At 41.8% G+C, this 18,296-nt stretch overlaps 1 protein-coding gene across 2 annotated transcripts in view; it reads right to left on the bottom strand.

Moving 5' to 3' along the window:
- adamtsl2 (ADAMTS-like 2) overlaps positions 1-18,296 on the bottom strand; it is a 171,140-nt gene that overhangs the window by 81,581 nt on the left and 71,263 nt on the right. For both annotated transcript variants that reach the window (XM_048613793.1, XM_048613792.1), the window contains exons 11-12: positions 4,063-4,297; positions 1,707-1,810 (exon numbers count right to left, since the gene is read on the bottom strand). In XM_048613793.1, coding sequence (XP_048469750.1) covers positions 1,707-1,810; positions 4,063-4,297 — 339 coding nt within the window. The remainder of the gene's footprint in view (positions 1-1,706; positions 1,811-4,062; positions 4,298-18,296) is intronic.

Below are 18,296 nucleotides of genomic sequence, written 5' to 3'. Positions count from 1 at the left end.
AATAATTGGGACCACTTTGTTGGTGCAGCCTTCTCCTGTCTTCGTAGTAAGATGCAGTCTTTCTTTGCCTGTTCTGCGATCTAGGACTTTGAATCACAATTTGTCTGGCACCTTCCCTGATCTTGCCAACATGGATGACCCTACCAGCAACAAGGAGCTCCCAATGGCATGACTCATTGTTACTCAGAAATCGAAGGTTACATCTATATGTTCAGATAGCAGATAATTAACTTACTTTTCTTGGTATTGAATGAAGTTTCTTCATTTATTCTACCATTTTATTACACACAATTACAAGAAACAGTTTTTGTTGGGACCCTGGCAACAATCAAGTTGAATTCACCAAGTCCCTTACATGCACCATTGATCTGAGCCTGCTATAAATATATTAATGAGAAGTTAAATCCCATATAAAACAGTCAGGATGAGGTAATATATCTTTATGAGGTACAGACACTTGCATATGACCAATTATGTTGGATACCTAACAATGAGAAGCATGATTTAATTAATTTGTAGATACTTAGTACATACAAGTGTATATTAGTAAAAAAAAAGACATGCCTCCTTATTATAATTATGCTGTTGCTTCACAGCATCCAATATTACAATGATCTTTTATGCAAAAGAATTGACAGATCTCATCATACAAATATTATCACTCCATAATGGAAATGTTCTTTCAATTCTGAACTGAGCAGAAAGTCAGCAGGTTGCCTCAACTACTCAGGTAACATATTAACTGATTGGGAGGGCAGGGAGGGATACAATTTGAGAGATTATGTTTCACTATTCCACTTAAATACCTGAAACCTATAAAGTCTTGGACAATGTAAAGAAAAAAAAAACAATTGCATATATGCAACATTTTGCACAACCTTAGAAAGTTCCCAAGGTTTAACAGCTGGAAATTTTCTGAGGAACCCTCCCCCAACTGACTACCATAATTTTGAGAGATATCTCGTTTTGGACTATCATGAGAAGCCCCTGACAAAATCTCCAATTAAGTGTACAAGTCTCTGAAATAGGACTTGAACCAACCACCTTCTGATGGGAAACCAAATAGCCAGCCATTGATTAAGACAGAATCCAAGTGGTAAAAATGTTACAACATGATGGTATTGAGTGTGTGACAGACATGGCTGTCTTTCTGGAGTAGTCCATTTTGCACACCAATATGCAACCACATGCTTGATGTTTTGCCAAAATGCGTAAGTGGGAGGTGGTAAGATTAGTTGTGAACTTGCCCCTTTATCATCAGGGCTTTTGTAAGCTAGCCCTTGAAACCATGGGGTTACTCTCTTAAAGGCATACTTATCTAGGTATACTAATCTGTGATCTTCTTTCATCACACTAAGTTCAATGATATGAATGCTTAAATGTATAAATGTATAAAGTATTGGCAAAGATCTGTAGCTCGGATTGTTGACTTGCTTGCCGAGTTGGCTTGCTTTTGTTCAGATGTTTCACCACCATGCTAGATGACATCTTCAGTGAAGCCTCTGATGAAGCAATGTTATTCCACTCCGCTTGGAACTTATACAATCTGGTCTGTTATGGTGAGTACTCAACAAATTCCAAGTGGAGTAGAATAACATCACTTCATCGGAGGCTCTGCTGATGATGTCACCTCACATGGTGATGAAACGTCTGAACAAAAACAAGCCAGCTCGGTGAGCAAGTCAACAACCTGTATAAATGTATACCTGTTGTGCAGGTGGAACTACAAGGTTCATGAGATGACAACTTCCATCTGTACATGTCAGCGGCACTCACTCCCAGGCCCTTTCTCAGCATTTTCAGTCTATTTCTGAAAGAAATCATTGGTGAAAGGAATTATGTCTGAGCAAAGTAAACAGGATAAAGCACTGCACAAACATGTGTGTCACAAACCTACCTGTCCTGCTGTTGAAGAAGCATTCCAAGACTTGTTACAAGCAGAGCTTCAGCTGGCTAGAAACAGAGAGAATGTAATAAAAATACCCAGCTTTAGAGAAACAAAAGACCATTTAAATAGCAGACATGTGTACTGTTTTAGTCATCATGTGTTACGATTGATATTCCAATAGCAATTTTCAGATACCAGTCCAACAGGTAACTATTATTTTTTAAATGATTGAAAAAACCTGGATGTTTTTGATGTTGAATCTCTCATTTTGGCTAAAATGAATTATTGTACCTAATTATTAATCTGACTAGACAGATTTCTGCTTTAAACAGTTTGATATTACAGTAAATATTTTAACTTTGTACATAATATCAAATCTGTTCTATTGCTCATATGCCTCACTGTTACGGCCTGTATACAATCTCTAGACAGCAGAAGCTCTGACATGAACGGCAAATAATGAAAAGCACCAATTCCAGGAACAACATCACTGGTGGGTTGCAGCATGTAAATATGCATGTCCTGAGGAAAGGCTCACTGTCTAAGCATAGTGTTTCTTGTGTGAACTGCTCTGGGCATAGCTGCCACTTAAGATTCAAAAACTGCAAGGAGTTTGGTGCAACATTGCACAATCTCCTAACCTACTAACAGTGACTATGATCTCTCACTCCATTGGCATCACCAGCTCTGCTGAGTGGTCCTGGTGCAGAGATCTGGCAGACTCTTGAGAAGTGTACTAACCTAATTTTCCATGCTATTTAAAATTGTTATTCACATATATACATGGACTTATTTGCAGCCACTTCCATAATTATTTAGCCAAGAGGAAAGTGCAATCAGAGTCTACCCATGATAATTTTGCTTTTAATACCATTCTCTGGCTTTAAAAGTGCTGATTGTTTTACATTACCTATACAAAACTGGAGTTTGTCTGATAATCTACTTAAGCACATCTCATTCAGTCACCATTGCCCTGTTTGTGTTAATGTACATTTAGTGTTAGTTAATTTTGCATAATATTGGCACTGAAAATCTGAAATATTTTCAGCAGATTCCAGACACAATCAGATAAAAGATACAAATATTGGGATGGGACCTCGTTCAAGTCTCCAAGCCTGGGTGGGCAGTGTTGAAGTCGCTTAAACAAAGAGATAAACACTTGTTTTCATCTGCTTGTGACTAAAACAACTTATAGCACGTATCAGGAGCACATCCCGGTGGAAGTGAAGCCCAAGCTATACAAAATGGTCATTCTTCTTAGGGAAGTTTGTTACAAAATAATCAGCTGTTTCATGTATACCTGCCTTTCTATAAGGGACAAGCATCTTTTAAAAACAATTCCCCATAATTTAACTATATTAGCTATATTCCCTAGAGAGTGACCATGACCTAATGTACAAATACAGGTAACGGCACAGATAAACTTCATGGAAATGTCCAATTATTAAACTGTTCTATCCGCCTCTGGGGTAAAGACCTGTTTTACAATGGTTATAGCAACAAAGCAAAATTGTTGATTTTCAGGGGCTATGTACTTACTCTGCTCATGTTTACCCATGTATCTTTTATATTATTGGATTTCACTACTGTTTTGAAGTCACTAGTCCACTGCCTGTTTCTTTCTTTACTATCACCAAATAATTGGATTCTCATGAGAATTCAACTGCAGTTTTTTTTTTTTAAACACAATATATCAATTAAAATTTTTTTTTTAACAATTTTTTTAGAATATTCTGAGTCTGTCGATGCAGACCTGATGGGCCGAAGGGCCGCTTCTGCACTGTATGAATCTACCAATGACATAAAGACATGGCTGCAACGTGTAAAGAGCCCAGGAGTACATACATTTTGCAACTTCTGATCAGCCACAATTTAGAGCTACAGATAACTGTTCAAGTTATCTAACTTAACATGAAAGCAATGACGTGTGGACAATGATGATGCAAAGGTCACTGGAACAAGAACAACTTATGGCTATGTAACATTCAACTTACATCAACTTCACAGGGCATTGTGGAAGAAGATAGACTTCTAATGTTTATAGATTTGTCTAACACCAAGAGAAAAAAAAAATCTATCTTGATGTGAAATGTAAGTTACAACAGGCAAAGAAAACACAACTATTTTTTATGTTTGTATGTAACTCTGCTCAATCATTTGTTAAGATGGCTTACCGCAATTTCTGTGTTCTGTTTGCTTGATGAATAATCTGCAGAAGTGTTTCATTGGAGAATGGAATCTCTGCAGACATATTGAAGGTCAGTTCCAGGGGGGTATCATTAACTTTGTAGCTCCCCATATTTTCATTTTCTCCGTAATATACCAGGAAACCAGCAGAATTGGACTCTGAAGAGTACAGTGGACCTCCTCTTGAGTTTTCAGTCATATTTGCACTGAAGTCGATGAGCCCTTATACATGAGAAGAACGTTGATTTGTAAATGTGACTGTCAAATGATTCTTAGACATTAATATATATTCTGGTGGGGTCAATTTTGAGGCTATGTCTGTGTAATCATTGTCAACACTATTAAGTTGAGAATAATTTTTAATGTCTGTAGTAAAGCAAAATGTTAAGGCAGATAATATTGACAAAAATTATTCATTGAACAACAAAAGATTACACAGATTTAAGTAAATTCAAAGAACCGACTTGGACAAAAATCACACACGTAATGTGGAAAAATACATAACAGGCATTTCACAGAAGCATAATCAAACAATGGATGCTGAGTGAAAGAGCCAAAAGCTTAGATTTAACTGAATATTGAATCAGAAGAAGAATGGGGAAGATGGAAATGCAGAGCAAGGAGTCTAGAGGTCTGAGACACAACAGGAGATAACCAAAGCTGATGGGTAGAAGGTGTTGAGCCAGAGGAGATTGCATAATTGGGAAGGAGGATGCCATGAAAATGAGACTATTAAGTTGGAGATACAGAGAAACATAGAAGATAGGAGCAGGAGTAAACTACTGACCTCTTAAGCCTGCTCTGACATTCAATGTGAATATGGCTGATCACGAAGTTCAATCCCTAATTATTCCTTTATCCAAAACCCTTTAGCCACAAGAGCTATATCTACCTCCTCATTGAAAACTGAATGTTGATGTCAATGTAGGTCAGCAAGGCCAAAGATGGAGAGGATTTGTTGGAGAATATGAAATTGGCATATTTCCATGTGAGCTCAAATTTAAGAATGGTGAAGGAAAGGTGCCTGGTCTGGACAGAAATGGAATAAGAAAGTCGAGAAGATATAGAAAAGACTTGGATGAAGTTTTCAGCACCAGATCAGCTCAGGTTGCGGTTAGGATGAACAACGTTATGGAGGGAGAAATGTGTGGTATGAGAGTGAACCTGTTAGAAACTCAGACCAGCACAGCATTGCAGAACAGTGCCCAAGGCAGCACTAAGTGATTCCTTGGATAAACTAACTAAAACCTCAACTAGGTAGGAAGAAAAATGAGATTTTGGCTATTATTCAGCACAATATAAACTTGAGCAAGAATGACTAACAGAACAGATTGGATTGCAACACTTAATCTTTATATCTGTGGTTGTGAAACTTTAAGAAAAATCATAAACATATGAGTTTGCCAGTAACACATGAAAATTCCTGAAGAAATCTATAACCATCACCAAGTACCAAAGAACAAGTCCCTGAAAATCACAGACGAGAGATTCCAGCTAGTTTTTGCATGACAAACAGGACAGATGACAAAAAGTCAGGTGACATTTAAGGGCTGTGGATGTCATATACGTGGACTTCAGTAAGGCGTTTGATAAGGTTCCCCATGGTCGGCTGATGGAGAAAGTGAAGTCGCATGGGGTCCAGGGTGTACTAGCTAGATGGATAGAGAACTGGCTGGGCAACAGGAGACAGAGAGTTGAAGTGGAAGGGAGTTTCTCAAAACGGAGAACTGTGACCAGTGGTGTTCCACAGGGATCCATGTTGGGACCACTGTTGTTTGTGATATACATAAATGATCTGGAGGAAGGTATAGATGGTCTGATTAGCAAATTTGCAGATGACAAAGATTGGTGGAGTAGCAGATAGTGAAGGGGATTATCGGAGAATGCAGCAGAATATAGATAGATTGGAGAGTTGGGCGGAGAAATGGCGGATGGAGTTCAATCCAGGCAAATGCGAGGTGATGCATTTTGGAAGATCCAATTCAAGAGCCAAGTATATGGTAAATGAAAAAGCCCTGGGGAAAATTGATGCACAGAGAGATCTGGGTGTTCAGATCCATTGTACCCTGAAGGTGGCAACGCAAATCGATAGAGTGGTCAAGAAGGCATATGGCATGCTTTCATTCATCGGACGGGGTATCGAGTACAAGAGTTGGCAGGTCATGTTGGTTCGACCCCATTTGGAATACTGCGTACAGTTCTGGTCACCACATTACCAAAAGGATGTGGATGCTTTGGAGAGGGTGCAGAGGAGGTTCACCAGGATGTTGCCTGGTATGGAGGGCGCTAGCTATGAAGAGAGGTTGAGTAGATTAGGATTATTTACATTAGAAAGACAAAGGTTGAGTGGGGACCTGATTGAGGTCTACAAAATCATGAGAGGTATAGACAGGGTGGATAGCAAGAAGCATTTTCCCCCAGAGTGGGGGACTCAATTACTAGGGGTCATGATTTCAAGGTGACAGGGGAAAAGTTTAAGGGAGATATGCGTGGAAAGTTCTTTATTCAGAGGATGGTGGGTGCCTGAAATGCGTTGTCAGAGGAGGTAGTAGAGGCGGGCATGATAGCGTCATTTAAGATGTATCTAGACAGATACATGAATGGGCAGGGAGCAGAGGGATACAGATCCTTGGAAAATAGGCGACAGGTTTAGATAGAGGATCTGGATCGGAGCAGGCTTGGAGGGCCAAAGGGCCTGTTCCTGTGCTGTAATTTTCTTTGTTCTTTGTTCTATCACTATGTGGGAGAGAAAGTATACTGGACAAACAAGTAGGGCTCTTGTGGCAGTGTCCCTAACTGTGGTCCAGGAGGCTTAGGTTCAAATGCCATCTACTCCAGAGGTGTGTAACAACAACTCTGGACAGGCTAATTAGAAAATATCTAAACTGGATGAACAGAACGACAAACTAATGGATTACAGCAAGAGTAAAAGTTCAGGAATCAAAGTGTTTGCTCAGCAAAGGTAGAGAAAGGCAGCAAAGTACTGACATTGGAAATAAAAACTTGACAACCAACCTTCAACGAAGGAGAAACAAGGTAGAAAGAGAAGAAAAAAAAACAGATGAGTGGATAATACTGAGCTTGGGAAAGGGCTGAAGAGGAAGCAAGTTAATGTTAATTTGACCACTGAGGCTACGGTGAAAATAACTAATACTGATGTATGTGCAATTTGAATTTAGGACGCTTAAAATCAACCTCATGATATTTAAGCCTCCATCTTGCAGGCTGATTCATGTTAGTAATGTGATACATGGTATTTGCATGTTTTACTAATGTATTAAAAAAGTCTAAGTCATTGCATTCATTTATAAAGATTTAAAGTTTCTGGGGCCAGACTCTTCAGCCTCTTAATGAATAAGTTTAGATACTGCAAATCTGAAAGCATATGGTCTGGTTCAATCTGAGACTGCAACTGGGGAAAGGAATAAAAATATCAGCTATAATATGTAATTTGTGACAGGATTGGAGATGATAGTTTTGGATTCCAAAATTATACCAGCCTTTTGGGAATTTATTTCTGCACTTGAAATTTGTTTCTTTCTTGTTTGGTTCTGCTACACCATCCACCATCATTACAGTGGTAACTGCATGACATTTCTGCCTATGCAGCATCCCGAGTGATCACCGGTAAGATACTATGGCTGCCTGAGGTAAAGTTTAGCATATTTTTATGTTCTGAAGAACAGTCACTGGACCAAAAAAGTTAACTCTGGTTTCACGCCACAGATGCTGCCAGACCTGCTGAGTTTTTCAAACAATTTCTGATTTTGTTTTTTATTTCCAGCATCAGCAGTTTTTTTCAATTTTTTTTATTCAGCATATTTTTCCCTCTTTGCTGTCTGGAATGCAGGATCAGAAGTAGATCATATAGCCCTTTGAGATGCTCTGCCATTGAATAGGATCAAGTTTGAGAATCCACTTCAATTCTTTTCTCCTTACACTATCTCCTTATAACTTTCTGTCATTGACACTTACATATTGGTATCTATCAATCTCTACTTTAAACCTAATCAATGACTGATTAGCCTTCCAGGATAGACAGTTCCAGGCAGATTAATTGGGTACTGTCAAGATATCATAAGAGTGGTCAGTTAGGCCAATCCTGCCAAGCCGGTCTGGGACAGGATGGATCTTGGTGAGCACTGGGGGCTTAGTCAATGATGATGAAGGAACTACTGGGGGAAGCCCATGAGTCCAGGGGAAAGCAGGCAACTCAAGTCTGGAGACGTGCTTCAATCTACTGGATTGCAGAGTGAGTGGTGACAGTGATACAGGGTAATTGCACATTTCACATGTGACACATCATAATGAAATAGAGGGAACTGGGGACTCTAGAAATGGGGGGGTTCCAACAGGTCAGAATAATTCTGACCTCTACATGGGGAAGGGTGTAGGGCCAACAAGGGCATGGGAATTTTCAACATCAGGGTTCTGGGAGCAAAATTGGGACATCAGTAGTTAAGTAAAGGGGCTCATCGGAAATTGGAAAGGTGGGAAACTGAAAGAACAGTAACAGAAAAGGGCACATAAAGGATGAGGAGAAATCTATAAACCACAGTCACAGCCTGCAATTTATTCACAAAGTTGAAACTTTACCACGTCAGATCAAAGTCAGCTATGTAATAGCTATACAAAATCACCGCTAAAACATGCAAAATGGATGGAGTAACTTGCTGTTTTATTTCTTCAGGGGCTTGTACAAATAATCTTGGAATTAGAGGCCCAGGTAGAGGCAACTGCAGTAATTGTGTCTCCAATTATACAGAAAAGCCACCATCTAGTTTCAATTCACAATTCATTGGCAGATCACATAACTTAAAGCTCTTTATGAAATGGAGAGAACTGGGGACTCTAGAAATGGGATTCCAACAGGTCAGGGTAACTCTGACATCTGCATGGGGAAGTTGTGGGGCCAACTATGACAATTATCTCCTTAAGAAGCCTCCATGTCACAGTGTCCAAAGCATAATATAAGGCTTCATTCTTATGATGTGAGGGTCCAGCATTCTTTCGCTAAAACTGTGCCATCTTTGTGAATTTCCCCACAGATTATCAAATGGAGTATGCTGCAGCCGGAGTCATTATGGCTTTGATGCAACCTCAAAGATATTCTAGAAGGAATCAGGAATACACCTTTGTTAGCAAAAACACTAGTATCTAGTGGACATATAGTGATAGTTACTGAGATACAAGGGGTATCTTAAACGCATTTGATAAATAGGCTACTTAATAAGACAAGAGTCCATGATATTGGAGGTAGATGATCAGCATAGAGAGAGGATTGACTCACTAACAGAATCAGAGAATAAAAACCTGAAAGAATTGTGGATGCTGTAAATCAGGGACAAAATCATAAGTTGCTGGAAAAGCTCAGCAGGTCTGGCAGCATAGAACATAGAACAGTACAGTACAGGTCCTTCGGACCACGATGTTGCGCCGACCTATTATCCTACTAAGGTCAATCTACCCTGCATTTTTGGAGAGAAAGGAGAGTTAACATTTCGGGTCCGGTGACTCTTCCTCAGAACTGTTAACTCTGAAACGTTAACTCTGATTTTTCTTCACAGATGCTGCCAGACCTGCTGAGCTTTTCCAGCAACTTCTGTAACAGAATCAGAGGGTTGGGATAAGAGGGACATTTTCAGAATGTAGCTGTAGCTAATAGAATTCTAAAGGAACCAATGCTGGGGCCACAATTATTACCAATACATATGAATGACTTAGATGAGGAAATTGAATGCACAATAGCAAAATTGGTGGATGACACAAAAATAGATAGCAAGGCAAGGGTGTGCATGACAGAAGAGTCTGCAGAGGGATGAAAACAGGTTCGCAAGTGAAAACTTGGCAGGTTGAATATACTCTGGAAAAATGTGAGCTTATGCAGTTTGGCAGGAAGAATACAGAAGTTGAATATTATCTAAAAGCAGAAAGCTACAGGAGAAGGATTTGGGAGTCATCACCAATTAATCTCAAAAACCTGGCATCCAAGTTCAGCAGGTAATAGGGAAGGCAAATGGAATGTTGACCTTTACTTCAAAGGAAACGGAGTATAAAAGCAGGGAGATATCTCTAAAACTACAAGGCACTAGTCAGACCACAGCTGGAACACTGAACAGATAGCTAAGGAAAGATATACTGGTATTGGAGGCAGTCCGGAGAAAGTTCACCATGTGTGGAGGGACTGTCATTATGAGAAGATTTTGAGTAGGTTTGGTCTGTACTCATAGGAATTTAGAAGAATAAGGGATGACCTTATCGAAATACACAAGATTCTCAGGGGACTTGACAGGGTAAATGTAGAGAGATTGTTTTACCTTGTGGCAGAGTCTATGACCAGAGGCCATAATCTCAGAATAAGGTGTCACAAGTATAAGACAGATGAAGAGAAATTTCTTCTCTCAGAAGGTAGCGAATCTGTGCAATTGTTTACTGTCGAGGCTGGATTGTTGAGCACATTCATGGCTGAGATGGACAGATTTTTAATCAGTAAGGGAATCAAAGCTTATGAGGACAAGGCAGGAAGATGGAGTTGAGGATTATCATATCAGTCATGATTTCACTGAATGGAGTAGGAGAGATAGTCTGAATGGCCTGCTGCTGCTCTTATGTCTTATAGTCACTCCAAACATGGCACATGACACACTTCTCGAAATCCTCAGATTGATGCAGAATGAAAATACAACACTGCTCAAGCTTCGATTAGGGCCAAGATTGAACGGACCATAGGCCTCCTTAAGATAAAGTTTGATTATGGTTTGCAGGGCAATGTAGTACAGTCCAGAAAGGGTATCCCAGTGAATCATACCATGCTATGCTGTTCACAAGTGGAGCCAACAAAGGGTGTGGGAGATCTCCTGTATGCAGGCAAAAGGCAGACTGACAGCAATCATCTGAGTGTGCAGCATAGGTCAAGGATTAGGACATTTACCAGGAGGATTGTCCATGAGTGTATGACAATGCATTGTAAAGCATGAGATAGCCTAAACCTAATCCAATTTAAGATGAACGAGTCGTTCAAATGTTGTAAGACGCTGCTCATAAACTGGTGAGCAACATGTGATCTCTGCAATCCCGAATTTGATCTGGAAATGATCTAGGGCTTGGTGAACAGGGCACAATTTAAAAGTTTGTGGGCAATACAAATTTTGGGAGCATCGTAAATTCTAAAGTGGGTAGTGTAAAACTTCAGAAGGATACTTATAAGGTGGTCAGTGGATAGATTTCAGGTAAAGTTCAACGTGGAGATGGGTGAAGTGATACATTTTGGTAGAAAGAAATGGAGACAGTATAAAACAAAGACTGCTATTCAATACTGCTAAGTTTGCAGATGACAAAGATAGGTGGAGGAAATAGTGTTGAGAAGGGGGAGGCTGCAAAAGGACTTGGACAAAGCTAGAAAAGTGGACAAAGAAGTAGTAGATGGAATACAGTGTGAGAAAGTGAGAGGTTTGGTAGGAAGAACAGAGCATGGACTATTTTCTAAACAGGGAAGGGCTTCAGAAATCTGAAGCACAAAGGGACTTAGAAGGTTAAGTTCAGGATTCTCTTAGGTTAACAAGCAGGTTCAGATGGCAGTTAGGAAGGCAAATGCAATGTTGGCATTCCTTTCAAGACGGCTGGAAAACAAGAGTAGAAATGTACTGCTGAGGTGGTTATAAAGCTCTGGTCAGACTGCATCTGGAATATTGTGAGCAGTTCTGGGCCCCATATCTAAGGCAGGATGTGCTGGCATTAAAGGGGGTCTAGAGGAGGTTTACAAGAATGATCCCTGGGATGAGGAGCAGCTGAAGATTCTAGGTCTGTATTTGATGACGTTGAGAAGGATAAGGGGAGATCTGATTGAAACTTACAGAATACTGCGAGGCCTGGAAATAGTGGATGTAGCAATGTTTCTACTAGTAGGAGACACTGAGGCCCAAGGGCACAATCTCAGAGTGAAGGGACAATGCTTTAGAACTGAAATGAGGAGGAATTTATTCAGCCAGAGGGTGATGAATCTGTGAGACTCATGGCCTCCAAAGCCTTCTGCAGCAAAGTCATTGACTGTATTTAAGACAGAGACAGATATGTTCTTGATTGATAAGGGAGAAGGCAGGAGAACTGGGTTGAGAAATGTATCAGCCATGATTGAATAGCATAGCAGATTCAATGGGAAGAATGGCCAAATTCTGCTCCTTTAGCTTAGCTTAAAAAGTGTGCAGGAACAGTAAGGCCTGGGTGCATGTGTACATAAGTCATTAACTGTGGGAGGACAGGTGAAAAGAAAAGTTAAGTGAGCATCCAGTATTCTAGGCTTTGTTAATAGCGGTACAGAGTGCAAGAACAGGGAGATTGTGTTGAATATATACAGGACATTACTTAGAGCTAGCATTTATTGCCTATCCCTAGTTGCCCTGGAGAAGGTGGTGGTGAGCTGCCTTTGTGAACCGCTGCAGTCCATGTGCTGTAGGCTGACCAACAATGCTGTTAGGGGGGGAATTTCAGGATTTTGACCCTGCGACAGTTAAGGAAGTGTGATATATTTCCAAGTAAGGAGCATGAGTTGCTTAGAGGGGAACTTGCAGGTGGTGATGTTCCCATGTTTCTTTCTACCCATGTCCTTCAAGATGGAAGAGATTGTGGGTTTGGAAGGCGCTGTCTAAGCAGCCTTGGTAGATTTCAGCAGTAACCCTTGTAGATTGTATACACAGCTGCTCCTGACTGTCGGTCAGGGAGTGACTAGATATTTGGGGATGTGGTGCTTATCAAGCAACCTGCTTTATCCTGGATGGTGTGAAGCTTTATGAATGCTGTTGAAGCTGCACTCATCCAGGCAAACAGGGAGTATTTTACCAAACTTCTGACTGTCCATCATGGACAGTCTTTGGGGAGTTAGGAGGTGAGTTACTTGCTACAGGATTCCTAGCAGCTGATCTACTGTTGTAGCTACTGTACTTGTATGGCTAATCCAGTTGAGTTTCTGGTTAATGTTAATCTCAGGATGTTGATTGTGGGGGCAGTGATGGCAACACCATTGAATATCAAGAAGCAGTGGACATATTGTTTTTATTGGAGAGGGATCTGAGGAGTTGTGAACAGTGCTGAACATTGCACAATCAATCATTGCCCAACATCAGTACTTCTGACCTGATAGTGGAGTGAAGGTCATTGATGAAGCAGCTGAGGAACTTCTGAAAGTGAGATGACTGACCTCCAACAGTAAGGTCAAACTAACCTACATACCCTTCATTTTACTATCATCCATGTGCCTATCCAAGAGTCGCTTAGATGTCCCTAATGTATCTGACTCCACTATCACCGTTGACAGTGCATTCCATGCACCCACCACTCTGTGTAAAGAACCTACTTCTGACATCTCCCCTATACCTTCCTCCAATCACCTTAAAATCATACTCCCTCGTGATAGTCATTTCCACCCTGGGAAAAAGTCTCTGGCTATCCACTCTATCTAGGCCTCTCATCATCTTGAGCACCTCTACCAAGTCACCTCTCATCCTTCTTCGCTCCAATGAAGAAAGCCCTAGCTCCCTCAATCTTTCCTCACAAGACCTGCCCTCCATTCCAGGCAGCATCCTGGTGAATCTCCTCTGCATCCTCTCTAAAGCTTCCACATCCTTCCTATAATGAGGCGACCAGAACTGAACACAATATTCCAAGTGGTCTAACCAGAGTTTTACAGAGCTGTAGCGTAATCTCACGGCTCTTAAACTCAATTCCCCTACCAATGAAAGCCAACACACCATACGCTTCTTTATAACCCTATCAACTTGGGTGGCAACTTTGAGGGATCTATGGACGTGGACCCCAAGATCCTGCTGTTCCTTCACACTGCCAAGAATCCTGCCATTAACCCTGTATTCTGCATTCAAATTTGACCTTCCAAAATGAATCACTTCACACTTTTCTGGGTTGAATTCCATCTGCCACTTCTTTGCCCAGTTCTGCATCCTGTCAATGTCTCGTTGCAACCTACAACAGCCCTCCACACTATCCACAACTCCACCAACCTTGGTGTCATCGACAAACTTACTAACCCACCCTTTCACGTCCTCATCTAAGTCATTTATAAAGATCACAAACAGCAGAGGTCCCAGAACAGATCCCTGCGGAACACCACTGGTCACCGAGCTCCAGGCTGAATACTTTCCGTCTACTACCACCCTCTGTTTTCTATTGGGCAGCCAATTCTGTATCTAGACAGCCAAATTTCCCTGGATCCCATGCCTTCTTACTTTCTGAATGAGCCTACCATGGGGAACCTTATCAAATGCTTTGCTAAAATCCATATACACCACATCCACTGCTCTACCTTCATCAATGTGTTCCGTCAAATCCTCAAAGAATTCAATAAGGCTTGTGAGGCATGACCTGCCCCTCACAAAGCCATGTTGACTATTTCACATCAAACTATGCTTTTCCAAATAGTATTTATGATTATCTCTCAGAACCCTCTCCAATAATTTGCCCACCACAGAAGTGAGACTGACTAGTCTAATTCCCAGGATTATGCCTATTCCCTTTCTTGAACAAGGGAATAACCTTTGCCACCGTCCAGTCATCTGGTACTACTCCAGTGGACAGTGAGGATGCAAAGATCATTGCCAAAGGGGCAGCAATCTCGTCCCTCGCTTCTTGTAGTAATCTTGGGTATATCCTGCCTGGCCCAGGGGATTTATCAATCCTCATGTTTTTGGAAATTTCCAGCACATTCTCCTTCTTAACATCAATCTGTTTGAGCATATCAGCCTTTTCACGCTGTCCTCACAAACTACAAGGTCCCTCTCACTGGTGAATACTGAAGCAAAGTATTCATTAAGGACCTTCCCTACCTCCTCCGACTCCAGGCACAAGTTCCCTCCACTATCCCTGACTGGCCCTACCCTCACTCTGGCCATCCTCTTGTTCCTCACATAAGTGTAGAAGCCTTGGGGTTTTCCTTAATCCTAACCGCCAAGGCTTTTTCATGCTCCCTTCTAGCTCTCCTAACTCCATTCTTCAGTTCCTTCCTGGCTACCTTGTAGCCCTCTAAAGCCTTGTCCGATCCTTGCTTCCTCAACCTTAAGTAAGCTTCCTTCTTCCTCTTGACTAGGTGTTCCGCATGTCTTGTCATCCAAGGCTCCTTCACCTTACCATCCTTTCCTTGCCTCAGTGGGACAAACCTATCCAGTACTTGTAGCAACTGCTTCCTAAACAACCTCCACATTTCTGTCGTGCATTTCCCTGAGAACATCTGTTCCCAGTTTATGCTCTGCAGTTCCTGCCTAATAGCATTGTAATTCCCCTCCCCCAATTAAATACTTTCCCATGCCATCTGCTCCTATCCCTCTCCATGACTATAGTAAAGATCAGGGAGTTGTGAACATTATCACTGAAATGCTGTCCTACCGAGGGATCTGACACCTGGCCTGGATCATTGTCAAGTACCAAATCCAATATAGCCTCCCCACTAGTCGGCCTATCTACATATTGAGTCAGAAATCTTTCCTGGACACACCTGACAAAATCTGCTCCATCCAAACTATTTGCACTTAGGAGGTTCCAGTCAATATGATATTAGGGAAGTTGAATTCACCCATGACAACAAAGCTATCACTTCTGCACCTTTCCAAAATCTGCCTCCCAATCTGATCCTCAGTGTGTCTGTTGCTACTGGGGGGTCTATAGAAAACTTCCAATAAAGTGACTGCTCCTTTCCTGTTTCGGATTTCCACCCATACTCACTCAGCGGAGAAACCCTCCTCCACGATCTCCTTTTCTGAAGCTGTGATACCATCCCTGATTTGCAATGCCACTCCCCCACCTCTTTTACCTTCCTCTCTATTTCTTCTGAGACATCTAAACTCCAGAACATCTAACAAACATTCCTGCCCCTGTGATATTCAAGTCTCCAAATGGCCACAATATCATTGTTCCAAGTACTGATCCATGCTCGAAGGTCATCAGCCTTATTCCTGTCACTTCTTGCATTAAAACAGACACACTTCAACCCGTCACACTGACTGCAACTTTGCCCTATCAACTGTCTGTCCTTCCTCACAGACTCTCTGCATGCTCTATCTGCCTGTACACCAGCTACCCCATCCTCTGATCCAATAGCTCCGGTGCCCATCCCCCTGCCAAACTAGTTTAAACCCTCCCGAAGAGCTCTAGCAAACCTCCCGCCCAGGATATTGGTGCCCCTCCAGTTCAGGTGCAACCCGTCCTTCCTGTACAGGTCCCACCTTCCCCAGAAGGTATCCCAATGATCCATATATCTGAAGCCCTCTTTCCTACACCAGCTCTGTAGCCACGTGTTCAGCTGCACTCGCTCTCTATTCCTAGCCTCACTAGCCTGTGGCATCGGTAGTAATCCTGAGATTACTACTCTTCTGGTCCTGCCTTTTAGCTTCCAACCTAACTCTCTATATTCATTTCTCGGGTCTTCATCCCTTTTCCTAGTTATGACATTGGTACCGATGTGTACCACGACTTCTGGCTGCTCACCCTCTCTGTAGATTCAATCCGAGACATCCCTGACCCTGGCACCCGGGAGGCAACATATCATCAGGAGTCTCGTTCACAACCACTGAATCTCCTGTCTGTTCTCCTAACCACTGAATCTCCTATCACTATCACAATGGCGGGATGGGTGACCAGGAGTTTGCTACACATTTGACAGACCCATCAGCACTGAATTCAATCAGTTGTTATTAAAGGACCATTCTACACACTGTTGCTACTGAGCATTAGTGGTGGAGGGACTGAATGTTTGCCATGTGGTGCCAATCAAGTGGACTGCTTTTTCCTAGTTAGTATCAAGCTTTGAGTGTTGTTGAGTTATAAAGAAAGGCTGGGACTTTTTTTCACTAGAGCGTAGGAGGTTGAGAAGCGACTAGACATGCGCTGCGTGGTTGCTAAGAGAGCGTGAGCCTGGCCACCTGCCCTCAGGAGGGATCTGATCATCGACAAACCCTTTCAGGACGATTTATTTATTGGTTGATTGATTGATGATGTGAGGAGAGGCAGGTGTGGGCATCGTCAGGGTCCCGGAGTGATCCCGATCCAAACGGTAGGCCCAGCGGCAGGCGAGGGGGAGGGGAATGCTGTGAGGTGTGTGGCGCCGAACATGATCCGCCTTCAATCCCAGGAGCACAGGCTTTTCCAAGAGGATAAGGAGCGGGGAGAGAGTAGCGGGGGAAACATCAGCTATATCTAACTCCTTCTTGAAAACGTTCAATCTTTTGGCCTGAACTGCTTTCTGTCTCAGAATTCCACTGGTTCCCCACTCTCTGGGTGAAGAAATTTCTCATCTTTGAAAATGCCTTACTCAATATCCTTAGACTGTGACCCCTCGTTCTGTACTCCCTGGTCATCAGGAAAATTATCCTCCTTTTCTAGTGTAAATAGTGGCAAAGTATGTATTCTAACATGTTTACCATTTCCCTATAGTCATTGACATTTTGCCCACTTTCAGTCTTTAGTGGGCCAACATTGCTTCAGATCCCTCCTTTCCCTTTATGTAACAAAAACAATCCTTCTTATTGATTCTGATATCCCTTGCACGTTTACTTTCATAATCAATTTCTGTAGCTCTTATTAACTGCTTTGTGGATCCTTGCTGGTCTTTTCATCCTTCCCATTCAGTTGGATGTGTGCTTATTTTTTGCATTTTATAAGCCCCTTTCTGTTTTATGCTGTCCCTTATCTCTTTAGAGTCAGAGTCATATAGTACAGAAACAGACTCTTTGGTCCAACTCCTCCATGCTAACCAAATTTTCCCAACTGATCTAGTTTCATTTGCCTGAGTTTGGTCCATGTCCCTCTAAACCTTTCCTATTCATATACAATTATCACATTTAAAAGACATTTGGATAGGTATCTGCATCCACCATTCCTCTGGCAGTTCAATTCACATACAAACCACCTGTGAAAAAGTTGCCCTCCAGGTCCCTTTTAAATCTTTCTCCTCTCACCTTTAAAAATGTACCCTAGTTTTGAACTCCCCCACCCTAGGAAGGAGACCGTTGCCATTCACCTTACCTATTCTTGATTTTATAAACTTCTATAAAGGCCAGCCCCCAACCTCATATGCTCCAGTGAAAGAAGTCCTAGTCTATCCTTATAACTCAAACCCTCTAGGCACGGCAACATCCTGGTAAATCTTTTCTGAACCCTCGCCAATTTAATAAGAGCCTTCCCTTGGCAGAGAGACCAGAAACGTGCACAGTACTCCAAAAGT

This window comes from Rhincodon typus, chromosome 28 (genome assembly GCF_021869965.1).
Source record: "Rhincodon typus isolate 14 chromosome 28, sRhiTyp1.1, whole genome shotgun sequence".
Taxonomy (NCBI): Eukaryota; Metazoa; Chordata; class Chondrichthyes; order Orectolobiformes; family Rhincodontidae; genus Rhincodon; species Rhincodon typus.
The sequence above is the reverse complement of the archived record's forward strand: the minus strand, read 5'-3'. Positions and strand labels throughout refer to the sequence as shown.